General features: G+C 56.6%; 1 protein-coding gene across 6 annotated transcripts in view; it reads left to right on the top strand.

The window, feature by feature from the left end:
* DHRSX (dehydrogenase/reductase X-linked) overlaps positions 1 to 27,889 on the top strand; it is a 221,320-nt gene that overhangs the window by 106,511 nt on the left and 86,920 nt on the right. For all 6 annotated transcript variants that reach the window (XM_045051165.1, XM_023249148.2, XR_006593306.1 and 3 more), the window contains exons 4-6: positions 4,161 to 4,262; positions 16,983 to 17,190; positions 23,907 to 24,114. In XM_045051165.1, coding sequence (XP_044907100.1) covers positions 4,161 to 4,262; positions 16,983 to 17,190; positions 23,907 to 24,114 — 518 coding nt within the window. The remainder of the gene's footprint in view (positions 1 to 4,160; positions 4,263 to 16,982; positions 17,191 to 23,906; positions 24,115 to 27,889) is intronic.

The following is a 27,889-nucleotide window of genomic DNA, read 5'->3' as shown; positions in this document are numbered from 1 at the left end:
CTCTCTGGCTATCTCTCTCTCTCTGTCTCTTTGTCTCTGTTGATCTCTGTGTCTGTCTCTGTCTCTGTCTGTCTCTCCTGATGGTCTCTCTGGTGCTATCTCCCTATGTCCCTGTATCTTTGTCTATCGCTCTCTGCCTCGCTCTGACTGTCTCCCTGTTTTTGTCTATCTCTGTGTCTGTGTCTCTGTGTGTCTGTCTCTGTGTCTGTGTCTGTCTCTCTTTCTGGGCCCCTTTATGTGTGTGTCTCTCCCTGACTGTCTCTCGGTTCTATCTCTCTCTGTCTCTGTGACTGTCTCTCCCTGTCTCTGTGTCTGACTCTCCCTGACTGTCTCTTCGTGCTATCTCTCCCTGTTTCTGTGTCTGTCTCTCCCTGCCTCTGTGTCTGTCTCTCCCTGTCTCTCAGTGCTATCTCTCCCTGTCTCTGTGTCTGTCTCTCCCTGACTGTCTCTTCGTGCTATCTCTCCCTGTCTCTGTGTCTGTCTCTCCCTGTCTCTCGGTACTATCTCTCCCTGTCTCTGTGACTGTCTCTCCCTGTCTCTGTGTCTGTCTCTCCCTGTCTCTCGGTGCTATCTCTCTCTGTCTCTGTGTCCGTCTCTCCCTGACTGTCTCTCCAGCCCTGCCTCCTGCTTCCCGCCCCCCCCCCCCTGCCCGGGGGTTTCCAGTCCCCGGCTGCCCTGGGCACTGCGTTTGCTGTTGGGACAGGGTCCGAGCTCTCGAGTCTCACTAGTGAAGCCCGTTCCCCGCCACCAATGCCTGTCCGCCTTTTTGGGGGTGTGGTGGTCCTCAAGTCACCCCGATCCGCTCCCGAGGGCTAACAGCCCTGGGGAGGGGGTAGATGGTACCGGTGGGGTCAAGCGCTTTGTGGCTTTTTGTCCCCTCCCCTTCTGGCTCCAACTCGTCAGGTTCCCGAATCGAAACAACGCAGACATCATCAAACGAATCCACTGAGCCCTCTGCCCGCGTCCGGAGTCCGTCAGTAAAGGCGTCGTCCTTTGAGGCAGGGAAGAGTCTGCCCCGACACCGTCACCAGCCTTCCCCTGTGCCCGACTCGACCTCCTGTAGCGTTTCTATTGCTCTCATATGGTCGCTCTGATTGCTCTCATCTTCCTCGATTGGATCTTAATAACCAGTATTTTCTGGGAAAAGTGCTCTTTTCCCGGAAATTTTCATCTTATTGTTACCCATTTAACATATTAACAGAGATGAGTACGAACTCCTAATTCTCAAATCGTCCCCATGACGAGAGACTCATCCCTCCTACTAAATCCGCGTTTTTTTAGCCCTGTCAAGTGCGTTATTCAGAGCTTTCTCTGCGTCCTTATTTCCCGTCTTGTCTGTGCATCTGTCAAATACTCAAAGACGGACCCGTAAGCCTCCCGTAACAACTGGGATTCTGGCCGTTTTCCTGGTGCGTACGACACTTCTTGAGAGATACAGCTCGATGCTGGGCTTTTCTGGAGAAAACCCGGCCACAAATGCCACAGCACTAACGTGGCTTTGCACTGTTTGAGCATGGGGTCCACAGCTAAGGCTGCCCTGGCCCCATTGATACTTAGGTCTTGAGTTAACCCTACCTTGTAGGAATGGGGCTTGTGTTTGAGCATGGGGTCCACAGCTAAGGCTGCCCTTGGCCCCATTGATACTTTGGTCTTGAGTTAACCCTACCTTGTAGGGATGGGGCTTGTGTTTGATTGAGCATGGGGTCCACAGCTAAGGCTGCCCTTGGCCCCATTGATACTTTGGTCTTGAGTTAACCCTACCTTGTAGGAATGGGGCTTGTGTTTGAGCATGGGGTCCACAGCTAAGGCTGCCCTTGGCCCCATTGATACTTTGGTCTTGAGTTAACCCTACCTTGTAGGGATGGGGCTTGTGTTTGAGCATGGGGTCCACAGCTAAGGCTGCCCTTGGCCCCATTGATACTTTGGTCTTGAGTTAACCCTACCTTGTAGGGATGGGGCTTGTGTTTGCTTGTCGGCTTGATAATGTTTGGCCTTTTTATTCCCAATCCTCACTTTTCAAAACCATCATCAGTGTATAGAAAAATTCAAGAATTCACCTCTTTTCTCCCCCCCCCTCCCCGCCCCGGTGGGAGGCCGCCATATTGGTTTTGAATCAGGACCAGCGCCAGCTAAAGGCTCACGCCTCCTTCCAGGGCTTTTCCGGATCTTCCGTTTTGCCGACGTGGACGACTGGTATACCTCGTGTTTTCTCGTCATCTGTTTGGGCACACAGGCTACTTCTTGTCCCCGGGGGTACAGTGAAGAGTCTGGAGACGTGGCAACTTCCACGTCTCTCATTACCCAAACAGAAATGGAACATGTCGGGGGCGCCTGGGTGGCTCAGTCGCTTAAGCATCTGACTCGATTTCAGCTCAGGTCATGATCTCACGGTGGGTGTCATGGAGTCCCACGTCCCTCTCCCTCTCTCTGCCCCTTCCCCATTCACGCTCCCCCTCTCTCTCCCTCAAAATAAATAAATATAAAGAAAGAAATGGAAGGCATCACTGATGGCGTTCCAGGCAAAATGGAAAATGCCACCCGTGTCTCCTTCTCCCACCCCCGAGCCCTGCTGGATCAATGACCCCCACCCCATCTCCCAGTGCACCTTGTGGGGGGCGGGGGCAGAGGATGCACATTTTAGGTGGACGTACCAGCTCAGCGTGCAGCAATGCGATTCCCCAATCTTGCCCGAGCTCATCCCTGGGGCTTCTCCTCTTCCAGAAGCCCACGGCCTGCAAATTGCCTGGCACGTTGTCACCATCAGGGATCGGCCCCGTGGCGACTTCTGGTCCGCAGGGACCGCCCTGCCCTCTGCAGCTGTGGGGGCTTGATTTGGGGGCTCACGTTCTCTGCACAGCGGCAGCCCCCATGATCCCCCACTCGATCCTTGGGGCACCTCACGAGGCAACGTTCTCGTGGCGGAAAGGGGGCGCTCACGTTTGCCGCTGGTTAGGAACCCTCTTCTCCCGGGAGTGGGGAGGAAGCATCTTCTGACTTTGCAAAGATTCGTACCGTTGCCCTGCTTCTAGAAGCCGAGCGTGTCTGTCTACCAACCCTGTTATTGTCGGTTCCCGTTATGGGAAGCAGTAGGGGCTTCCCCCTTTAAAAAAAATATATCCTCGTGAATATGTTAGCGGAAAATTAGAACGGTGTGTCAGGAATGCCTAGCCAGATGGCGCTGTGTTCTAGAACAGCACTTCCGAACCGTCTGTGGCAAAACTCCCTTTTCCCAAAGCTGTCACGGATTCATAGCGATGTAGGTAGGACAGACGCGAATTACGAGAAAAATAGAAGTTACAACCAGGCAAAATGGTAACTTCCAAGGTTGCCTTTTTAGAAATCATTGGATTCAGCACACGTAAAATGACTCTCAATGATTTAGTTTTCTAAATGCTGTTGTCGGTGTCGCGGTGTGCCTTACGGCTGACCCGGTAACAAACGGTTCCCAGGATGGCACCCGTGTGTAGACCTCCCCTGGAAGGGCTTTGATCCAGAAGCGTGCCCACCCCACCCCTACTCCCATTTGCTAGTGCTTGTAGCTGGCGGGAGCCATGCTTCCCTGTGTTCTGTCTTCTTGCAACCACACGCGTCCGAGCAAGCACGTTCCCAGGAACCGGTCCCGGAGACCCACAGCGATGTCGCCGTCCAAGGACCATCATGCCGCACGATGACCCAGCAAAGTGACGTCAGCTCCAAAGGGCTGCATGCCCCTCTGGAGCTCAGGATGTCCTCTAAGCTCATGGGGCTGTTGGTAGTTCCTTGAGTTTGTAGGTCTGGGGCTCTGGCTTTCCTGCTGGCTGTTGGCCAGAGGCTGCTGTCAGTCCCCGGAAGCTGCCAGAAGCATCTTGCCCCATGGCCCCTCTCAACATGGCGGCTGAGTTCTTCAAGACCAGTGGAAGACTCTCTCCCCTGCTTCCCTAAGGAAATGCCTTATTTTGTTGATTTATAAGCAAGTCACAGGTGCCGTCTACACGCAACGATGGGGGATCGTCAAGGGCATGAGGCATGGAGGGTCTTCCTAGGCTACGATCCCTGAATCCCACCTTCGTCTTTAAAACCCAGTGTCCCTCCACAGGTGGGATGGAATCGAACTTATTTAAAAACCATCTCAGCTCCTGGAGTAGGTCGGAAGATAATCCCCCATCTCTTTCCTTTTGCAGTGGAGTTTTTATACTGTGATCTGGCTTCCCTGACGTCCATCAGGCAATTCGTCCAGAAGTTCAAGAAGAAGAAAATCCCTCTCCATGTCCTGGTCAATAACGGTGAGTCCTGGTGAAATGCAGATGTTAACTCTGACACAGACGTGCACACTGGCCATCCCGCGAGAGAAGTCCTTTGGGAAGGAAGGACTTGCGTGGAAATTCATGAATATACGTGGTGTTGTCATGACGCTTTGCCTCGTTGACGCGTTTGGCTGTTGTCATTGGCATAATCAATTTGCAATGATGGTAAGCCTGATGATACGGTGTGTGGGGTCGATATTTTGGTTGGCCCACATGGGCTAAGTAAGGTGTGTTATGAACGTGTAAGAGGGGGGCGTGTTCACACGTTCCCTTATTAAATATTGAGCGTGTCCCCAGGGGGTGTCATCAGTATGTAGGCTCCATGCACAGCTGTCTCTTGACTTCTTCCCCGAAGCCAACATTCATCACACAGACACAGAGGGTCTGTGTGTCCCCTTACCCTGCCTTCTACCCGCCCACCTGTCCGTCTTCAACACAAACTAGCCTTGACCTGGACCCCTCCTCTCAGCCCCGCTCTTAAGAGCATCGTGGCCACGTCTGGGTTTCTCAGCATGGTGCCTGAGCCATTCCTGTCTTCCCACGCTACACTCGACAGATGTCCTACAGATTCCTCCAAACCCTCCACGGTGAGGAGGCAGCACCATTCACGTGTCCAAACTGAATCCACATAGAGCACAAAACTATCGGAAAAACACACATACCGGAAAAACATCCCAGCTCGCTTTCAGACTTGGAGGCCAACTGGTCGACTGTAGAGAAGATAAATGATAGTATTAATACGGCGAAAACAATGACCGTAAGCCATTGAGCTACAACTACTGTACCTTCTTTCCAAAATGTATAAAACATTTGCTAAACTATTCATCTGTTGTGGGGGTGGGGGAGCCTGGGTGGCTCAGTTGGTCAAGCCGTCAACTCTTTTTTTTTTTTAATATAATTTATTGTCAGATTGGCTTCCATACAACATACCCAGTGCTCATCCCAACAGGTGCCCTCCTCAGTGCCCATCACCCACCTTCCCCTCTCCCCCACCCTCCATCAACCCTCAGTTTGTTCTCAGTATTTAAGAGTCTCTTATGGTTTGCCTCCTTCCCCCTCTGTAACTTTTTCCCCCTTCTCCTCCCCCATGGTCTTCTGTTAAGTTTCTCAAGATCCACCTATGAGTGAAAACATACGATATCTGTCTTTCTCTGACTTATTTCACGTAGCATAATCTCCTCCAGTTCCATCCACGTTGCTGCAAATGGCAAGATTCCATTCTTTCTCATTGCCAAGTAGCATTCCATTGAATTTATAAACCACATCTTCTTTATCCATTCGTCGCTTGTTGGACATTTAGGCTCTTTCCATAATTGGGCTATTGTGGACACTGCTGCTACAAGTCTTGATTTCGGCTCAGGTCATGAGCTCACAGTTATGAGTTAGGGCCCCTCGCGGGGCTGTGCGTTGACATCAGGGAACCTGCTTGGGGTTCTTTCGGTCCCTCTCTCTCTGCCCCTCCCCTGGACGTGTTCTCCTACTCAGAACAATTTTGTTAATTAGAAAAAATTTTTAAAAACACTAGTCATCTGTTGGATGGCAGGGAGAATGTTACTCTGGGAGTCTTGTGGTTCAAGAGCCCACCTGGATCATCGAGGCTTATTTATCCACCGACAGAGACGTAAGTGACTCTGTTCTCCAAAGTCATTTGGCATGGAAGGGACCGTGGTAAGGAATCACATGGCTGACGATGTGGGCGTCATGTGGACGGAGTGGAGAGGGTAAATCCATGTCCTGAGGCTGTGCCACCCTCACCCATGTGGTAACCCGGCTCCCAGGATGCATCTGCTGTCTGTGTGTTCTTTTTGTCTTACCGCGTTTCACCGTCTTCCGTGGTGTGAACGGCATTCGTGGGCAGGACAGGCTACAGAGAGACATTGTGACGCCCAATGCACCTGTTTGATTGGAAACACTCCCTGAAGGGGAAGACGGAGAGCCTGCGACTCAGAAGATCCGACTCCAACCGTCTCTTTAATGCATTCGGTTGTGTGGCCATATGGCGGTGATGTGTGGGTGCCGCACGGTTATAGCTAACGCCACATCCGCCTCCTTCCCCCAGGAAAAAACCCGCTGTGGGTGTTGTTAGTGCTGCTGGTTCTCTCTGGGAGGCTCAGAACGGTATTGATCTTTCTTTCTTCTCCACGGACCTTTCCCCATACCGTTCAAGGCTTCCCGCACCGGCGCACCTGACGTTTATTGGCAGAAATCAGTCCTTTCCCTGTAAACAGGAAATACGGGCTTTCTGTTTGCCCCGTCCGTCTTCTGTCTGTAGGGAATCCCGTCCACACGTTGGCTTCACGTCAGCCCAAACTTGTCCTCCGCACATGCCTTCCTCCGTGCCCGGGACCCCCCATCGCTGCAGCACGCCCCAGCCACACACAGGTACCACGCGCCCATTGTGCAATCCCTGACCCCAACGTGCCACTGGCCCCAAGGGACAATCCCTCGGTTTTCCTTCCATGCCTTGACTTCTCTTGAACTGATTTGCCTTTTCGAGCTTCTGGAGGCTGGTGGCATTCCTGGGCTCGTGACGCGTCCTCTCATTCTCAAAGCCATTGGGGTGGAGGGTGTAACCCCCGGCCTCCCTCTGTCTCTCCATGATGTTTGCTCTGTGCATACATCACCCTCTCCGACTCTGAGCCTCCTGCCTCCCTCCTGGGAAGACCCTTGTGGAGACCTTGCACCACTAGAGCCATCCAGGACCACCCCCATCTCAGGGATCTGAACCACCCCCATCTGCAAAGTCCCTTTATCCACATAAGGGCATATATTCACAGGCTCAGAGAAGTCAGGACATGAATGTCTATAGGGACATCAGTCTGTCCCAAACGTGGGGTCGGGTCAGGGACATGTCTGGGGACGTGAGTCTGTCCACCACCTGGGGATCGGGTTGGGGACATGTTGGGGACATGAGTCTGTCCGCCATGTGGAGATCATCATGTGAACGTCTCTGGGGACGTGAGTGTGTCCGCCACGTGGGGATCCGTTCAGGGACGTGTCTGGGGACGTCAGTCTGTCCACCACATGGGAATGGGGTCGTGGACATCTCTGGGGACGTGAGTCTGTCCGCCATGTGGAGATCATCATGTGAACGTCTCTGGGGACGTGAGTCTGTCCGCCACGTGGGGATTGGGTTGGGGACGTGTCTGGGGACGTCAGTGTGTCCACCACGTGGGGATCGGATCAGGGACATGTCTGGGGACGTCAGTCCGTCTGTCACGTGGGGATCGGGTCGTGGACGTGTCTGGGGACGTGAGTCTGTCCACCACGTGGGGATCGGGTCGTGGACGTGTCTGGGGACGTCAGTCTGTCCACCACGTGGGGATCGGATCAGGGACGTGTCTGGGGACGTCAGTCCGTCCGTCACGTGGGGATCAGGTCGGGAATGTTTCTGGGGATGTGAGTCTCTCCCCCACGTGGGGATCAGGTCGTGGACGTGTCTGGGGATGTCAGTCCATCCACCACGTGGAGATCATGATGTGGACATCTCTGGGGATGTCAGTCCGTCCACCACGTGGGGATCGGGTCGTGGACGTGTCTGGGGACGTGAGTCTGTCCACCACGTGGGGATCGGGTCAGGGACGTGTCTGGGGACGTCAGTCTGTCCGCCACGTGGGGATCAGGTCGTGGACGTCTCTGGGGATGTCAGTCCGTCTGTCACGTGGGGATCGGGTCAGGGACGTGTCTGGGGACGTCAGTCCGTCCTTCACATGGGGATCAGGTCGGGATTGTTTCTGGGGACGTGAGTCTCTCCCCCATGTGGGGATCGGGTCGTGGACCTGTCTGGGGACGTCATTCCATCCACCACGTGGGGATCGGGTCGTGGACGTGTCTGGGGACGTGAGTCTGTCCGCCACATGGGGATCGGGTCAGGGACGTGTCTGGGGATGTCAGTCCGTCCGTCACGTGGGGATCGGGTCAGGGATGTGTCTGGGGACGTCAGTCCGTCCGCCACGTGGGGATCGGGTCGTGGACGTCTCTGGGGATGTCAGTCCGTCCGTCACGTGGGGATCGGGTCAGGGACGTGTCTGGGGACGTCAGTCCGTCCGTCACGTGGGGATCGGGTCGGGAATGTTTCTGGGGACGTGAGTCTCTCCCCCATGTGGGGATCAGGTCGTGGACGTGTCTGGGGACGTCAGTCTGTCCACCACGTGGAGATCATGATGTGGAGGTGTCTGGGGACATGAGTCCGTCTGCCACATGGGGATCGGGTCGGGGACGTGTCTGGGGACGTGAGTCCGTCCGCCATGTGGGGATCGGGTCGTGGACCTGTCTGGGGACGTGAGTCTGTCCGCCATGTGGGGATTGGGTCATGGACGTGTCTGGGGATGTCAGTCTGTCCGCCACGTGGGGATCGGGTCGTGGACGTCTCTGAGGACGTCAGTCTGTCCACCACGTGGGGATCGGGTCGGGGACATGTCTGGGGACGTGAGTCTGCCACGTGGGGATCGGGTCGAGGACGTGTCTGGGACATGAGTCTGTCTGCCACGTGGGGATTGGGTCGGGGACGTGTCTGGGGACGTGAGTCTGTCTGCCACGTGGGGATCGGGTCGGGGACGTGTCTGGGACATGAGTCTGTCTGCCACGTGGGGATTGGGTCGTGGACGTGTCTGGGGACGTGAGTCCATCCGCCACGTGGGGATCGGGTCGGGGACATGTCTGGGGACGTGAGTCCGTCCGCCACATGGGGATCGGGTCGGGGACGTGTCTGGGGACGTGAGTCCATCTGCCATGTGGGGATCGGGTCGTGGGTGTCTGGGGACGTGAGTCTGTCTGCCACGTGGGGATCGGGTCGTGGACGTGTCTGGGGACGTGAGTCCATCCGCCACGTGGGGATCGGGTCGGGGACATGTCTGGGACGTGAGTCCGTCTGCCACATGGGGATCGGGTCGGGGACGTGTCTGGGGACGTGAGTCCATCTGCCACGTGGGGATCGGGTCGTGGATGTCTGGGGACGTGAGTCTGTCTGCCACGTGGGGATCGGGTCGTGGACGTGTCTGGGGACGTGAGTCTGTCCGCCACGTGGGGATCGGGTCGTGGACGTGTCTGGGGATGTGAGTCTGTCCGCCACGTGGGGATCGGGTCGTGGACGTGTCTGGGGACGTGAGTCTGTCCGCCACGTGGGGATCGGGTCGTGGACGTGTCTGGGGATGTGAGTCTGTCCGCCACGTGGGGATCGGGTCGGGTCGTGTCTGGGGACGTGAGTCTGTCCGCCACATGGGGATCGGGTCGGGGACGTGTCTGGGACATGAGTCTGTCCGCCACGTGGGGATCGGGTCGTGGACGTGTCTGGGGACGTGAGTCCGTCCGCCACCTGGGGATCGGGTCGTGGACGTGTCTGGGGACGTGAGTCCCTCTGCCATGTGGGGATGGGTCGTGGACGTGTCTGGGGGTGTGAGTCTGTCCACCACGTGGGAATCGGGTGGACGTGTCTGGGGACGTGAGTCCCTCTGCCATGTGGGGATCGGGTCGTGGATGTGTCTAGGGACGTGAGTCTGTCCACCACGTGAGGACCGGGTCGGGGACGTGTCTGGGGACGTGAGTCCATCTGCCACGTGGGGATCAGGTCGTGGATGTCTGGGGACGTGAGTCTGTCTGCCACGTGGGGATCGGGTCGTGGACGTGTCTGGGGACGTGAGTCTGTCTGCCACGTGGGGATCGGGTCGCGGACGTGTCTGGGGACGTGAGTCTGTCTGCCACGTGGGGATCGGGTCAGGGACGTGTCTGGGGACGTGAGTCTGTCTGCCACGTGGGGATCGGGTCGGGGACGTGTCTGGGGACGTCAGTCCATCCACCACGTGGTGATCATGATTTGGACGTCTCTGGGGACGTGAGTCCGTCCGCCACAAGGGGATTGGGTCGTGAACGTTTCTGGGGATGTCAATCTGTTCACCACATGGGAATGGGGTTGTGGACGTGTCTGGGGACATGAGTCCGTCCGCCACATGGGGATCGGGTCGGGGACGTGTCTGGGGACGTGAGTCCGTCCGCCACGTGGGGATCGGGTCGTGGACGTGTCTGGGGACGTGAGTCCCTCTGCCATGTGGGGATCGGGTCGGGGATGTGTCTGAGGACGTGAGTCTGTCTGCCACGTGGGGATCAGGTCGTGAACATGTCTGGGGACGTCAGTCTGTCCACCACGTGGGGATCGGGTCGGGGACGTGTCTGGGGATGTGAGTCCTTCCGCCACGTGGGGATCTGATCGTGGATGTGTCTGGGGACGTGCGTCTGTCCGCCACATGGGGATCGGGTCGGGGACGTGTCTGGGGACGTGAGTCCCTCTGCCATGTGGGGATCGGGTCGGGGATGTGTCTGAGGACGTGAGTCTGTCTGCCACGTGGGGATCGGGTCGTGAACGTGTCTGGGGACGTCAGTCTGTCCACCACGTGGGGATCGGGTCGGGGACGTGTCTGGGGATGTGAGTCCTTCCGCCACGTGGGGATCTGATCGTGGATGTGTCTGGGGACGTGAGTCTGTCCGCCACGTGGGGATCGGGTCGTGGACGTGTCTGGGGACGTGAGTCCCTCTGCCAATTGGGGATCGGGTCGGGGACGTGTCTGAGGACGTGAGTCTGTCTGCCACGTGTGGATCGGGTCGTGGACGTGTCTGGCGACGTGAGTCCGTCCGCCACGTGGGGATCGGGTCGTGGACGTGTCTGGGGACGTGAGTCCCTCTGCCATGTGGGGATCGGGTCGGGGATGTGTCTGAGGACGTGAGTCTGTCTGCCACGTGGGGATCGGGTCGTGAACGTGTCTGGGGACGTCAGTCTGTCCACCACGTGGGGATCGGGTCGGGGACGTGTCTGGGGATGTGAGTCCTTCCGCCACGTGGGGATCTGGTCGTGGATGTGTCTGGGGACGTGCGTCTGTCCGCCACATGGGGATCGGGTCGGGGACGTGTCTGGGGACGTGAGTCCCTCTGCCATGTGGGGATCGGGTCGGGGATGTGTCTGAGGACGTGAGTCTGTCTGCCACGTGGGGATCGGGTCGTGAACGTGTCTGGGGACGTCAGTCTGTCCACCACGTGGGGATCGGGTCGGGGACGTGTCTGGGGATGTGAGTCCTTCCGCCACGTGGGGATCTGATCGTGGATGTGTCTGGGGACGTGAGTCTGTCCGCCACGTGGGGATCGGGTCGTGGACGTGTCTGGGGACGTGAGTCCCTCTGCCAATTGGGGATCGGGTCGGGGACGTGTCTGAGGACGTGAGTCTGTCTGCCACGTGTGGATCGGGTCGTGGACGTGTCTGGCGACGTGAGTCCGTCCGCCACGTGGGGATCGGGTCGTGGACGTGTCTGGGGACGTGAGTCCCTCTGCCATGTGGGGATCGGGTCGGGGACGTGTCTGAGGACGTGAGTCTGTCTGCCACGTGGGGATCGGGTCGTGAACGTGTCTGGGGACGTCAGTCTGTCCACCACGTGGGGATCGGGTCGGGGACGTGTCTGGGGATGTGAGTCCTTCCGCCACGTGGGGATCTGGTCGTGGATGTGTCTGGGGACGTGCGTCTGTCCGCCACGTGGGGATCGGGTCGTGGACGTGTCTGGGGACGTGAGTCCCTCTGCCAATTGGGGATCGGGTCGGGGACGTGTCTGAGGACATGAGTCTGTCCGCCACGTGGGGATCGGGTCGTGGATGTGTCTGGGGACGTGAGTCTGTCCGCCACGTGGGGATCGGGTCGTGGGCGTGTCTGGGGACGTGAGTCCGTCCGCCACGTGGGGATCGGGTCGGGGACGTGTCTGGGGACGTCAGTCTGTCCGCCATGTGGGGATCGGGTCGGGGACGTGTCTGGGGACGTGAGTCTGTCTGCCACGTGGGGATCAGGTCGTGGACGTGTCTGGGGACGTGGGTCCGTCCACCACATGGAGATCCCATCATGGACATGTCTGGGCGGGGTCGTCCGTCAGCTCCCCGCAGCCACTCCCCGGAGCTTGGTGCTTCCCCGGCAGGAAGGGCCCAGAGGTGTGCAAGTCCTGACCTCGTGGAATCCGTTCTCTAGCAGAGGACTGAGTCGCTGGAGAGTCATTATTGTGTCAGACGTGTCACCGTAGGAGACCCCCCTCCTCGATGACAGCACAGTCGTGTGCACGACAGGAAAGCCCGCATCCCACCTGTGACCTGTGCAGAACGTCTCTGGCTCCGGGAGCGGCATCCCGGGGACCCAGGATGGGGGCTCGGCTCAGACTGGCCTTGACTTGCAGGGAGGGAGGGCGTTTCCCATGGGCCTCGTGCCGTGGTCTGTGGGCACGCTCATTCAGCTGAGCCGTGTGTCATGTGAATTGTGAGGGGGGATTATTTATGAGGGTTTGGGGGGGCCCCGGGGTCAACGGGCGCACACACGTTTTCCAACTCGGGGCTTCTCCCAGCAGGACCCTGGCCATGGCTTCCTTAGGGTCCTAGAGGGTCTGCAGAATTTCCCAAAACTTTTCACCCAGGACCCTCCTCTGGGGCAGCGCGTCTTACCCCCGAGCTGTTTCCAAGGATGTGGGATCAGAGGACCCACGTCCTATTATGCGACCACCTGCCTCCGGGAACCAGCCCCAGCTCTGCTCTATGAAGGGACCTCCCAGGGGCCGAGGGAAGCTACAATTTCTGCCTTTCTTTTCTTTTTAAATTTTTTTTTTTTAAATAGGCTTTATGCCCAGCACGGAGCCCAATGCAGGTCTTGAACTCACAACCCTGAGATCAAGACCTGAGCTGAGATCAAGAATCAGACACTTAACTGACTGTTGTTTTGTTTTGTTTTGTTTTGTTAACTTTATCTTAAATTCTTCCACATCGGAGTGATCGAGATGTTGCAAATGTTAAGTACTTCAGGCGGGAAATTGTGTTTGCATTTGCTGCTGGGATGAAAACAGAGCCAGACTGCCTCTTTCTGGAGGCTCGGGACCCATGCTGACGATTTATCTCACACAAGAAAGATCAATAGTACATCTGTGGAGACGGCTCAGCATTCACAGTTTATTCCCGTCAAAATTTTATTTATCCTTTCTCCCATCTCCGCACCTGTTCCCGGGTAGGTTTGAAATGGCTGCACGGGGTGATGTTTTATCCTCGTAGGACTCCTTCCCGTATCTCTGATGGATGCATTTCACAGCGTCAACAATCCCTAAAAAGAGGGGCGTCCGGGGGGCTCGGTCGGCTGAACGTCCGACTTCGACTCAGGTGGCGATATCGCGGTTTGTGGGTTCGAGCCCCGCGTCGGGCTCTGTGCTGAGAGCTCAGAGCCTGGAACCTGCTTCGGATTCTGTCTCCCTCTCTCTCTGCCCCTCCCCCACTCAATCTCAAAAACAGACATTAAAAAACATTTCTCCCTGGGCACGTAGGAGACATGCCGTAAGTCTTAGCATCTGAGATGGGCCAAGCTGTGCTTTGGGGAGGTCTCCAGCATATTTTCCTTTAGAATATGGACGAAGGAGGAGATTCTCGTTAGGAATGCGCAGGGGACCCCACACAGCTTCGGGCACAGCCTCCGGGGTGCAGGCACCCCCCCCCACCGCCTTTCTGCGAGCCCCAGGATGGATTGGACATTTCCAGGCGGTGGCCAAATGTGTTCACGGCCACGGCGTCCTCGCCACTCTTGCGAAAGCACGCTTTCCCCAACGAGGCTGTTTACCCCAGGGATTCGCTCCGATAACCGGGTAGGATTTCCAGACTAGCCGTGAACTTCTTTGCCCAGAGCATCATTATCGTCCGATCCTCAGAGTCTGGGTCGGTGAGTTTGCGCTGGGATCTGACAACAGAACTCGAATCAAACAGAGATCCAAATTGGCATATCCTTCCCCCGGCTCCACAGTTACCCCACATTTCCTTGGGTACGTTATCACCCCATTGTCCACCATGGAAACTCAATGAGTAGGATACGTTCAGCCTTTGGGAGACGAGGCTGTGTTTGTCCTTCAGCACGTGTGCCCGAATAGCGGACCGCGTGTGCCCCCACAAAGGCTGAGACTGATGAGTCCAGCACTGTGGCCCCGGGGTGGGGGGAACCCAAAGTCCGTGCACCTGCCCACAGTCCCCCCGGTCATCTCTGCTACCAACGTCCAGGGTCTCCAAGGCCATCAGGAGGAGGGCAATAACCTCCCTGAGCCATTTGTCTTATAACAGGTTGTCCTTAACTAAGCAGGTCGTAGCCCTAGGACCTCACCCAGGTCAACACCCCCAAATTCCGAACAATCCCTGTTGAGACCCACATGCCCTACTGATGCCCCTATCCCTCTATGCGGGGTACTTTCCAATGAATTCGGATACTTGGAAGGCTGTGTTTGGTGTTCTCAGATGTGGGGCTCTCTGATGCGGGATTGATAGGAACTGACCATTTATGCATACAGTAATGTTCCAGGAAGTGATTGCGGACATGCACCGATGTGCCAGGAATTGATAATTTTGGGATGCAGTGATGTCCCAGGAATTGATCATTTTGGGATGAACTGGTGTCCCGGGAATGGATCATTTTGGGATGAACTGGTGTCCCAGGAATTGATCATTTGGGGATGAACTGGTGTCCCAGGAATTGATCATTTTGGGATGCAGTGATGTCCCAGAATTGATAATTTTGGGATGAACTGATGTCCCAGGAATTGATAACTTTGCCATGCAGTATATCCCAGGAATTGATAATTTTGGCATGCAGTGATGTCCCAGGAATTGATAATTTTGGGATGAACTGACGTCCCAGGAATTGATAACTTTGGCATGCAGTGATGTCCCAGGAATTGATAATTTGGAGATGAACTGACGTCCCAGGAATTGATAACTTTGGCATGCAGTGATGTCCCAGGAATTGATAATGTTGCCATGAACTGACGTCCCAGGAATTGAAAACTTTGGCATGCAGTGATGTCCCAGAATTGATAATTTTGGCATGCACTAATATCCCAGGAATTGATAATTTTGGCATGTAGTGATGTCCCAGGCATCGATAATTTTGGCATGCCGTGATGTCCCAGGAATCGATAATTTTGGGATGAACTGATGTCCCAGGAATTTATAACTTTGCCATGCAGTGATGTCCCAGGAATTGATAATTTTGGGATGAACTGATGTCCCAGGAATTGATAACTTTGCCATGCAGTGATGTCCCAGGAATTGACAATTTGGAGATGAACTTATGTCCCAGGAATTGATAATTTTGGCATGCAGTGATGTCCCAAGAATTGATAATTTTGGGATGAACTGATGTCCCAGGAATTGATAACTTTGCCATGCAGTATATCCCAGGAATTGATAACTTCAGCATGCACTAATATCCCAGGAATTGATAACTTTGGCATGCAGTGATGTCCCAGGAATTGATAATGTTGCCATGAACTGATGTCCCAGGAATTGAAAACTTTGGCCTGCCCTGCGATGCCAGTGGCTACTGCTGTGTTACCAGCCACCCCCATGCTAGAGGCTCCAAAGTCAACATGCGCAACCTTGCTTCACCGCCGCCTTGACTTCCCTCCCCACCAGCCTTGTGCAAGCCGGGGTGCATGGTGAGCGAGGCTCCCCCGACCAGGAGTTCATGACCCTCCCGGCCCGGACAGAGCTCTGCTCATCTGACTTCATCACCCTCAACAAAACAGTCAAGACAACGGCACTGCTGGGGAGGCGTTAATGTTTTCCCAAAATGCCAGGCTTCACATCCGCTTGTAGGAGCAGATGCTCAGTGTCCTTTGCGAACGTTTCCTTTGCTGAGTTTTAGTGCCTGTCGGGATACGCCCTTTGTTGCACGTGTAAGACCCGTGTGTATCCGTGTGTGTGTGGGTGACGTGTGCACATGTGTGCAAATGCATGCCCATATGCAACTGTCTCCAACACCTGGAGAAACACACGCAGAATGGCATGCCCGTAAAACACGCCCGCACACACACGCATCCGGGTCCCTAGCAAGCTGGCCCTCCAGGACCTGGAGCCACGTGGCCCAGGCGTGGTTCCTGCACACCTGGAAGCCGTGGCATCCGTGGAGAAGATTCAGGGACTGGGACTCAGCCGAGCGTTGCCCTGACGGGTGTGCGGGTGTTCGGACCTGGGGGAGAACACCGGTAGCAAGCAGAGAACTTGCTTTTAGGAATGTGTTTCTTTTTTTTTTTTTTTTTTCATTTATTTTTTTAACGTTTCATTTTATTTTTTGAGAGAGAGAGAGAGTGCGAGCAGGGGAGGGGCAGAGCGAGAGGGAGACACAGAAGCAGAAGCAGGCTCCAGGCTCCGAGCTGTCAGCGCAGAGCCTGATGCAGGGGTTGAACTCATGAACCGTGAGATCGTGACCTGAGCCGAAGTCGGACACTTCACCGACTGAGCTCCCCGGGCGCCCCAGGAATGTGTTTTGCACAGGGCACCCTGAGGAGTGAGTGGATTTGTGGGTGCCCTGTGCATGGTGGGGGGTGGGGTGGGTGCTGTCAGTGAAGGGGCTCGGGGAGCAGGCTCTGGGCCCTGCCCGCTCCGCCCTGGCCAAGAAGCTCCTTGGAAAAGGGAGTCTTTGTTTGCGCCCACGGCCCTTCTCTCCGGAAGAATGAACTTCCCGGGCTGGTCGGGGGCACCTGTTGCTGACTCGGCTCATTCTCAGCATCTTGCACACGCCTGTCTCTTAGGATTCTTGCCGAGCACGGGCCCGTCTGCGCCTCCTGGCATCGGGCTTGTGTCCGCGTCCCTGCAGCCCGCGCGTGCCACAGCGCCCCCCGTCCCCCCCGTTGTAACCCATCCCCGGAACCCCCTTTCTTCCAGCCGGCGTGATGATGGTCCCGCAGAGGAAGACCAGAGACGGATTTGAGGAGCACTTCGGGCTGAACTACCTGGGCCACTTCGTCCTCACCAACCTCCTGCTGGACTCCCTGAAGGAGGCCGGACGTCCCGGCCGCACCGCCAGGGTGGTGACCGTCTCGTCCGCCACGCATTACGTGGGCGAGCTGCGCATGCGCGACCTGCACGGCAGGTGCGCGCCCGCGGGGAGCCGAGCGGGGGGCTCGAGACCGGCGGTCGGCGCGGGAGGGCGCGGGAGGGCGCGGGGCCCGGGCTCAGCGTCGCGGGAGCCAGTGCACCCCAGCCCCGCGGGCGGCCAGCGCGTCCCAGCGACACTACGGTGACCGTCGTGCACGAACCACCTTCCGCTCGGCGGCCACACAAGTAAGCGCGGGCCGCGATGGGCCCATCGGTAGGGCCCAGAAGTGCTTGTCGGTGAACCCACAGGAGGCTCGGGTCACACGTGGGGAAACCAAAACCGAGGCTCGCTTTGTTTTCATCTTTTCTTAATGTTTATTTGGTTTTGAGAGAGATGGAGAGAGACAGAGGTCGAGCAGGGTGGGAGCAGAGACAGGGAGGGAGACACAGAATGTGAAGCAGGCTCTGGGCTCTGAGCTGTCAGCACAGAGCCCCATGTGGGGCCTGAACTCACGGACTGTAGATCATGAGCTGAGCTAAAGTCACATGCTTAACAGACTGAGCCCCCCAGAAGCCCTTCTCTATTTAACTTTTTAAAAAATATTTTTTAATGTTTATTTTTGAGAGAGAGACACAGAGACACAGAGACAGAGACTGAATGGGGGAGGGGCAGAGACAGTGGGAGACACAGAATGTGAAGCAGGTTCCAGGCTCTGAGCCATCAGCACAGAGCCCCATGCGGGGCTCGAACCCACGAACCGAGAGATCATAACCTCAACCGAAGTCAGAAGCTCAACCGACTCAGCCCCCCAGGCGCCCCTCATTTTTTAAAAATCTTCTTAATATCACTAGTCAATCACTCATAGACTCAAAACTCCATCCCAGGAAAGAAGACGGCCCAGTGGTACAAACCCAGCAATTTAGGCTTTCCTCTGTGATCGGAATCATTGAATAACTTTATGCAAACATTTTGTCGTGTTTTGTGTTACTACATCCTGAAATGCATACTTTAGTTGTAGGAATTTTTTTTGCTTTTTTCATTTTTTTAAATTGTTTTTCATGTTTATTCATTTTGGAGAGACGGAGCACGAGCAGGGGAGGGAAAGAGAGAGAGGGAGACACAGAATCCGAAGCAGGCTCCAGGCTCCGAGCTGTCTGCACAGAGCCCAACGTGGGGCTCGAGCCCACAAACGGTGAAACTGTGACCTGAGCGGAAATCGACACTCACCCGTCCAACCAGCTGAGCCACCCAGGAGCCCCTGGATGGATTTCGTTAACAAATTGGCTCACAGATCAGAGAGACTGACAAATCCCGCCTCTACGGGGTTGACCAGCAGGCTGGTGAAGCAACTAAGAGTCAGAATTGCCATCTGGAGCCTAAAAACTCAGGGAGTATTTCAAAGCTGCAGTCTCCAGGCCAAATCCCTTCCTCTTTGAAGGGAACGCCATGTTTCCTCTTAAAGCCTACAACTGATTAGACACGGCCCACCCGCCTCTTGGAGGGTGACCCACTTTCCTCCAAATCTACCGATTTCAGTGTTATTCCCAGCTAAGAAAACACCTTCCCAGCAACATCTAGACTGCCCTGCACCCCGGCTTGTGCCGCTGTCCAGCCTCCTGTAGCCGTGGACACCTGAGGACCGACGAGGTCCTCTGTGGGTCTTGTCTGCGCTACCCCAGCTTGGGTTCGACACCAAGGGTGACCGCTGTTCACCACGATGTGCCGGGCAAGGAAGGGCCTGGGACCATGCTCTCTCCCCTCCGTGGGCCCAAAGCAGACGTGTGTTCCCGTCCCAGTTCCCGTCCTCAGAACAGACGAGGGTCTCCTCGTCGCAAAGTTTGCCGATCTCCCGGACGAAGGAACGGCTGCCCATGTACCACTAACACACATGCTCCTCTGGGCAGAGCTGGTGCGTGAGTGTCCGTGGATCACACGACGTCATCCAGGGGCGTCCGTAACAAGGCACCACAGCCAGCGTGGCTTAGAACCACAGGACCTGAGTCTCTGCCAGCTCTGGAGGCTAGACGTCCAGGTGGTGAGGGGCACATTCCTTCCCGAGGCTCTTGGGGGCAGAGTCGGTTCCAGACGCCCGTGGCAATGTTTGCCGCTTACAGATGCGCCCACCCAGGTCTGCCTCCGTCCTCCCACAATTATTTATCACCTCTGGCAGCCCAAACCCCCTTTTCTTTATCTACTCACTCCTCCACCATTTCCCAACCTTGGTTAAATGGTATATAAACCCAAGCCTAATGGTCTTTTATGAAGTTCCCCCTACAGATGTAAAGTTAAGAATAACATTGATGTGACTTTCCCCTGTTGATCTAGCAGTTCTCAATTTAATTTGCAGACCTTATGGACAGCACTCAAAAGTCTAGGAGGAACGTTTTTCTGCCCTCCCCCCACACAACGTACCACATTAGCACCTGTAACTTTTGTTTCAGATTAGCCTTCGAATTATTCTTTAAGTAATTACCCAAGTGTGTTCGTATTTACAGAAAACAAGCATGTATTCTCACGGTTTGCATTCTGGTTTTTGACACCACGTGTTACAAAAGCAAGCAGTTAGCCGTTCCGTGTAGAACCCAGCCACGCACACGTTTCCTGAATTCGTTTATGCCGATGCAGCGAGAACCGTTCTTGGACGCTGTCTCCCTGCTCCCTTTCATCTGTTACCATTCAGCCTCTTCCTTGTTCGCCGCACCGGCTGCCTTTCCAAGTCCTTGGGGTTCTATTTACAAACCTCAGTGGGGAGTCACGTCCTTCTGTTTATTTGCTTTGATTCTTTTCCATTTCTGCCTCGGACGACTCTTTCTCCGTAAGTCCGCCGGGGGACGTCTCATGAAATTACTTGTCCTCTTAGACTTTCTTCCTCTGTCCTCTGGAAAAATGTATTGACTCCCCCCCGTCCCGACCCTGCAAAGTATTTTTAAAGATTTTTAGTGCTTGCTTCTCTCTTCTGCCGTATAAAACCATAATCACATAACACATCAATTTTTCCTTGGGAAACGTGCATACTTAAGTATCACACCCTTGAAAGGCCCCGACCTTCACCCCGACCCGGGCAATCTTGGGAATTGCGTGCAGTGCTTGCACGCACACGGCCCGTCGCCAGTGGCCAGAAGCCAAGAGGAAAGTCGGCATCGATCTGCCTGCAGTAAATTACCGCCTGTTTCCTGCGGCCTTGTCCTCTCCCCTGCGGGAAGCAGAGAGGAGAAATCAGCCCCAAAAAGAAAAAACTCCCAGTATATTGACGATAATTGAGGGTTTGGGGCTTGTGTTGGATCAGGGAGGGAATCTGTGCTCTGAACCGCCCTATATTTTTCTTTTGGCAAATGGTCTGTGGCAACTTTGTGCGGTGTTACCCTCGCTGACCTGCCCCCCGCACTCGTCCGTTAAGACACAGGAGCCAGGGGTTCATTCTCCAGCAGAAATGGGACGGACCCCGGGCCAGACCCCTGGACCGGAAAACGTGCCCCCTCGGAAACCTGCACACAGATGGGTCTGGCACCTTTATTCCTCGTTCCTGAAACTGGGAAGCCGCCTAGGTGTCCTTCAGCAGTGAAACAAGCCAATATGGCTCCAGCGGTAGAACATTCTGGAAAAGGGAAAACTATGCAGACAGTAGAAAGATCGGTGGTGGCCTGGGGTTGGGGAGGAGGCAGGGCTGGAGAGGAGGGGCACACGGGGTCTTTCGGGACGTGAATCTGTTGTGTTTGGGACCATAATGGTGCTTAGAGGTCACTGTACCTTTGCCCAAACCCGTAGGATGTGCACCACCGAGAATAAAGCCCCACGTAAATTAAACTCTGGGCTCTGGGTGGTCCGTCCACGTTCATCACTTGTACCAAAGCACTGTCCGGTGGGGATGCCGATCATGGGGGAGGCTGTGCATGAGCAGGGACAGGCAGGGGGTGTGTGGGAACCTCTACAGCACCTCTTAGTCGCCGTGAACCCACAACTTCTCAAAAAACAATGGGGCGCCTGGGTGGCTCAGTCGGTTGGGCATCCAACGTCAGCTTGGGTCAGGATCTCACAGTCCGTGAGTTCAGGCCCCATGTCGGGCTCTGTGCTGACAGCTCAGAGCCTGGAGCCTATTTCACATTCTGTGTCTCCCTCTCTCTCTGACCCTCCCTTGCTCATGCTCTGTTTCTGTCTCAAAAATAAATAAAAACATTAAAAAACAAAAACAAAAGAAAACCAAACAAAAGAAAAAAAACAAAAAGGAACAAAGAAAACACCGGCTTTAAAACGTTGTAATCATGTTCCAAGCACATTATGAGACGACAGACATCACAACTTTGACAAAACTCAAACGTGGGTTTCTGTAAATGGACTATGAAACGTAACTATGTACTTCACGGCTGAAAAATGACTTGAAAGATAAAAACAGGCCGGTCCCATACATCCCGGGCTCTGGGCTCTGTTTTCATCTCGTGTTAGAGGCGTGGTTCAGTCTGCTGAGCGTCGGACTCTGGATTTCGGCTCAGGTCCTGAGCTCACGGTTCCTGAGTCCGAGCCCCTGCATCAGGCTCTGCGCTGACAGTGTGGAGCCTGCTCGGGAGTCTCCCCCGGTCTTTCTCCCTGCACCTCCCTGCTGCTCGTGCTCTCTCTCAAAATAAATAAACGTGTTTTTTTTTAATGAAATAAAAAATAAAGGCAGACAGGGAGAATTGACGCATCCTTACAAACGCTGAAATGTATGGCTTTCTGCTCAGTTCTCGAGCGTAACGCCGGGTACCTGCATGACCCCTGAGCGCTGAGGCCGCGTGGAGGTCCTACAAACAGGAAAAACCCCATGTGCAGGGGAGTGGAAACCCGGTTAGGATACTCCAGGGGCAGAGGGCAGGTGGTAGGCCCTTGGGTGCAGGCAGGTAAGGGACTCCCAACAGGTGAGGGACACAGGCAGGTGAGGGATGGGACAGGAGAGGGACCTGGGCAGGTGAGGGACCTGGGCAGGTGAGGGATGCGGACAGGCAAGGGACCTGGGCGGGTGAGGGACACGGACAGGTGAGGGATGTGGACAGGTGAGGGGCCTAGGCAGGTGAGGAACCCAGGCAGATGAGGGACATGGACAGGTGAGGGACCGGACAGATGAGGAAGGGGGCAGGTGAGGGACGCAGAGAGGTGAGGGACCCAGGCAGGTGCGGGATGGGACAGGTAAGGGACCGGACAGGTGCAGGATGGGACAGGTGAGGGATGCGTTCAGATGAGGGATGGGGCAGGTGAGAGACCCATACAGGTGACAGACCCAGACAGGTGAGGGATGGGACAGATGAGGGACCCAGGCAGGTGTGGGACCCAGATAGGTGAGGGACCCAGATAGGTGAGGGAGAGGACAAGTGAGGGACCTGGACAGGTGAGGGACCCAGACAGGTGAGGGATGGGACAGATGAGGGACCCAGACAGGTGAGGGACGGGGCAGGTGAGGGACCCAGACAGGTGAGGGACGGGGCAGGTGAGGGACCCGGATAGGTGAGGGACAGGGCAAGTGAGGGACTCAGACAGGTGAGGGACGGGGCAGGTGAGGGACACGGACAGGTGAGGGATGAGCCAGGTGAGGGACCCAGGCAGGTGAGGGACCCAGGCACATGAGGGACACGGACAGGTGAGGGACCCAGACAGGTGAGGGACTCAGACAGGTGAGGGACCCAGACAGGTGAGGGACAGGGCAGGTAAGGGACCTGGTCAGGTGAGGGGCCAAACAGGTGAGGGATGCGTACAGATGAGGGACCCAGACAGATGAGGGACCCGGACAGGTGAGGGACGCGGACAGGAGAGGGAACTGGGTGGGTGAGGGACACGGACAGGTGAGGGATGTGGACAGTTGAGGGACCGTACAGGTGAGGGTCCGGACAGTTGAGGGGCTGGACAGGTGAGGGATGCGGACAGCTTAGGGACCGGACAGGTGAGGGACTGGACAGGTGCGGGATGGGACAGGTGAGGGACGTGGACAGGTGAGGGACCCAGGCAGGTGAGGGACCCAGACAGGTGAGGGATGGGACAGATGAGGGACTCAGACAGGTGAGGGACCCAGACAGGTGATGGACCCAGACAGGTGAGGGACGGGGCAGGTGAGGGACCCAGATAGGTGAGGGACCGGACAGGTGAGAGACCGGACAGGTGAGGGACCGGGCAGGTGAGAGACCAGACAGGTGCGGGATGGGACAGGTGCGGGATCCAGACAGGTGAGAGACCGGACAGGTGAGGGACTGGACAGGTGAGAGACAGGGCAGGTGAGGGACCCAGACAGGTGAGAGACCAGACAGGTGCGGGATGGGACAGATGTGGGACCCGGACAGGTGAGAGACCGGACAGGTGAGAGACAGGGCAGGTGAGGGACGCAGACAGGTGAGGGACCGGACAGGTGAGGGACCGGACAGGTGAGGGACGCGGACAGGTGAGGGACCGGACAGGTGAGGGACCGGACAGGTGAGGGACGCGGACAGGTGAGGGACCGGACAGGTGAGGGACCGGACAGGTGAGGGACGCGGACAGGTGAGGGACCGGACAGGTGAGGGACCGGACAGGTGAGAGACCGGACAGGTGAGGGACCGGACAGGTGAGAGACCGGACAGGTGAGGGACGCGGACAGGTGAGAGACCGGACAGGTGAGGGACCGGACAGGTGAGGGACCGGACAGATGCGGGACCCGGACAGGTGAGGGACCCGGACAGGTGAGGGACCGGACAGGTGAGGGACAGGGCAGGTGAGGGACCCGACAGGCGACAGGTGCGTCACCGTCTGACGCGTGTCCCGCTTTGCCCCTGCAGCCGCTGCTACTCCCCCCACGGCGCCTACGCCCAAAGCAAGCTGGCGCTCGTCCTGTTCACCTACCACCTGCAGAGACTGCTGGCCGCCCAGGGGAGCCCCGTGACCGCCAACGTGGCCGACCCGGGGGTGGTCGACACGGACCTGTACAGACACGTCTTCTGGGGCACGCGTCTCATCCAGAAGATGCTCGGCTGGTGGGCGTTCAAGGTAAGCCTGCGACGCTCGCCTGGCGGTTCTCGGCCCTGCCCTCCGCGGCCCCGGGGGCGGCCACCTCGGGGCCACTTACGCGCGGCCGGGTGCACCCGTCGGGTCAACAGCAGTCAGCGGTGGGAGCCGCCCGCGTGTGTAGTCAAACCTCCGCCGGTGTTTGTCTACAGGGCAGACGGCAGGTTTGGGGCAGACAGGATTCGCGCACGCGTTTCTGAGTCAAAGTCTGGTTGATTTCAGAACGTCGTTTCTTTGGCCGCTGCTTCCGGCGTCCCTGGAGACCCTTGCGCCCCGGAAGGGCGTCGGAAGGGCGCGGTCTTGGCCCCAGCTTCCCGGAGTGGCTGCGGGTGTGTTTCGGGGCCCGCCTTCCCCCCTGCTTCCGGGATGTGGGGGTGCTCTCCACACCGGAGTCTCTGGGGAGCTTTGTCACTCTGCGTCCCTCAGCGTCCTTACCAGGAGGGCGCAGGCTGCCTCCGCTTTGCCACCGCGAAGTCGCACAGGTTGCGCCTGAGCCCGAATCCCACCCGTGGGACCCACCAGCGCCTCTGTTTGATGTTCGTCTCTCCCAGTGCCTGTTGCCCCCAGTGGGGTGACGGCCAGCTGTATCGAAGTTTCCCGGTTTCTGTGCTAACGTCGTGTTCAGAGATCCCCACCCCCGTTGCCTTTTGTCTTGTTGGGACCAGTTCCTCCATCAGTCTGGAAGGCGTTTGAAGGGAGTCTTGCCTACTGATCACGGTCCCCGCCCCCACCCCGTGGGTCCCAATGCCCACCCTTCTCCGCTGATCCTGCAGGGGAAGGCTCAGGTTTCCTACACCCCTGCCCACACCCCTGTGTCTGATCTGAATTCACTCTCCTGCTCTGTCCCTTCCCTCCCTTTGTATTTCTTTCCACATCAGCGTTTAGGTTACCTGTGATTTGAAGAAAACACAACGGACGGGGAGGACATATCTGTTTACTTACCCAGTGGTCCTGTCTTTCTAGTTTTGGGCTGTTGGCAGATTTTTACGGTAGACTAGAGCCCAGGAGAACCGGGATGCAAGAAGGTCGCATAAAATAGGATAAGACAAGAGGAGACTAAGATAGGACAGGATAGGATACGATGGCCGTCAGAGCAAGCTAATCGGGAGGGATGTCTGACTTGATTTGTGGGGGGAGATGTTGAGATTTCTCACTGTGACCTTTGTTGTCCCAAGAGTAAATTGTCTTTCCTTTCCCGATGCTGTTGACTTTGTGATTTATGATAAAAATCTCTGGTCTCCCTCCTGGGTCTGGCCAGGAGCTCCTAAAACCCTTGGAATTTCCGGCCTGGAGAGCCAGAGGGGTGTCTTTTGTTATGCGAATGAGGGGACCTTTGGGAAGCCCCAGTCTTTGGGGGCTGGTTACCAGGGGAACCAACCGCGAGATGAGAGGCTTGGCACTTTCTGCCCCACCCCCCTGACCTCCGGCGGGGAGGGGACTGCGGCTGCAGTTAGAGTCAGATTGGACCTATGCCTCTTATGGTCACCCGGTGAGCTAGGCAGTGAGATGTTTCCCCCGCGCCCCTGCGAGCCCCTCTGGCGGGTTGAGGGAACCGAGGAGGCTTTGGAGGAACCTCCAGTCTATGCACAGGTCACTCCACTGCAGGGATGACAACGTGAATTTGCGATTGGCAGCTGAAGGTGGGGGGTCGGGGACAGTCCTACCCTGTGGCATCTGAGGCCACATCCAGGTGCCTCAGAGTGGATGTGTCAGAGCCGAGGGGTTGGTGTCTGAGAATCGCTTGCTGCTCCCAGGGGAGCCCCGGAACCCCGCATCTTGGACCTGCCGAGACCAGGATCCTAACGCCTTGCACGGGTGTTTCATTAATTCTTGTAAATTACCGTAAATACCCGTACTTGTCTTGTGATGTCTTGACGTTTTGGGGGTGAAGAGATGTCACTAGAAATACTGCCAACGGGCGGCACCTGGGGGGCTCAGTCGGTTGAGCCTCCGACTGGGCTCAGATCATGATCTCACAGTCTGTGAGTTCAACCCCTGCATCAGGCTCTGCACTGACAGCTCGGAGCCTGGAGCCTGCTTCCGATTCTGTGTCTCCCTCTCTCTCTGCCCCTCCCCTGCTCATGCTCTGACTCTCTCTCTCTCTCTCTGTCTCTCTCTGTCAAAAATAAATAAACATCAAAGAAAAAGTGCCCAGGGTTTCCCCAAAATGCACCTGCAAAATCTAACCCCCGTCCCACACAGGGCATCGACTTTGTCTTGTTATCAGCCTCTCACACACGTGTGTCTCTGAAATTTAACTTTGCTTTCTTTGATCCCTAGGGAAGTAGAATAATATGTGATTTTTTTTTCTCAGTACATCAGTTTCCTGGGGGAGCGAAAACAAATGACCACAGACGGGATGGCAAGAACCACAGAAATTTATCCTGTCCCAGCTCTGGAGGCCAGAAGTCTGATACCCAGTGGGGACAGGACAGCTGAGATCCAGGCGGGACCAGTGAGATCCAGGCAACACAAGTGAGATCTAGGCAGAACACGACCACTGAGATCCAGGCAGGGCAGGACCACTGAGATCCAGGAGGGGGACAGGGCCACTGAGATCCAGGCAGGGCAGGGCTGCTGAGATCCAGGAGGGGCAGGACCTCTGAGATCTAGGAGGGACAGGACCACTGAGATCCAGGAGGGGCAGGGCCACTGAGATCCAAGGGCAGGGCCACCGAGATCCAGGAGGGGCAGGGCCACTGAGTTCCAGGTAGGACCACTGAGATCCAGGCAGGGCAGGACCACTGAGATCCATGCAGGGAAGGACCACTGAGACTCAGGAGGAGCAGGACCACTGAGATCCAGGAGGGGCAGGGCCACGGAGATCCAGGCAGGGAAGGACCACTGAGACTCAGGAGGAGCAGGACCACTGAGATCCAGGAGGGGCAGGGCTGCTGAGACCCAGGCAGGGCAGAACCACTGAGACCCAGGAGGGGCAGGGCTTCTGAGACCCAGGAGGGGCAGGACCACTTAGATCCAGGCAGGGTAGGGCCGCTGAGATCCAGGCAGGGCAGGGCCACTGAGATCCAGGCAGGGCAGGACCACTAAAATCCAGGAGGGGCAGGGTCACTGAAATCCAGGAGGGGCAGGGCTGCTGAGACCCAGGAGGGGCAGGGCTTCTGAGACCCAGGAGGGGCAGGACCACTTAGATCCAGGCAGGGTAGGGCTGCTGAGATCCAGGCAGGGCAGGGCCACTGAGATCCAGGCAGGGTAGGACCACTAAGATCCAGGAGGGGCAGGGCCACTGAGATCCAGGCAAGGCAGGGCCACTGAGACCCAGGCAGGGCAGGACCACTGAGATCCAGGAGGAGCAGGGCCACTGAGATCCAGGCAGGACAGGGCCACTGAGACCCAGGCAGGGCATGGCCGCTGAGATCCAGGAGAGGCAGGACCACAGAGATCCAGGAGAGGCAGGACCACAGAGATCCAGGAGCGCAGGGCCAGTGACATCCAGGAGGGTCAGGCCACTGAGATACAGGCAGGGCAGGGCCGCTGAGATCCAGGAGGGGCAGAGCCACTGAGATCCAGGGGGCCCGGGCTGTGCTCCCTCCTGAGGCTCCAGGGGAGGGTCCTTCCTGCCTCTTCCAGCTTCTGGGGCTCCAGGCATCCCTGGGCTCGTGGCCACGTCCCTCCCGTCTCTGTCTCTGTCTTCACGGGGCTTCTCCTCTGTGTCTGTGTCTCTCCTCTTGCCTCTCCTCTGAGGACACCTGTCATCGGATTCAGGGCCATCCTGATCTAGGATGGGCTCATCTCAGAC

Source organism: Felis catus, chromosome X (assembly GCF_018350175.1).
Source record: "Felis catus isolate Fca126 chromosome X, F.catus_Fca126_mat1.0, whole genome shotgun sequence".
NCBI lineage: Eukaryota > Metazoa > Chordata > Mammalia > Carnivora > Felidae > Felis > Felis catus.
The sequence above is the reverse complement of the archived record's forward strand: the minus strand, read 5'-3'. Positions and strand labels throughout refer to the sequence as shown.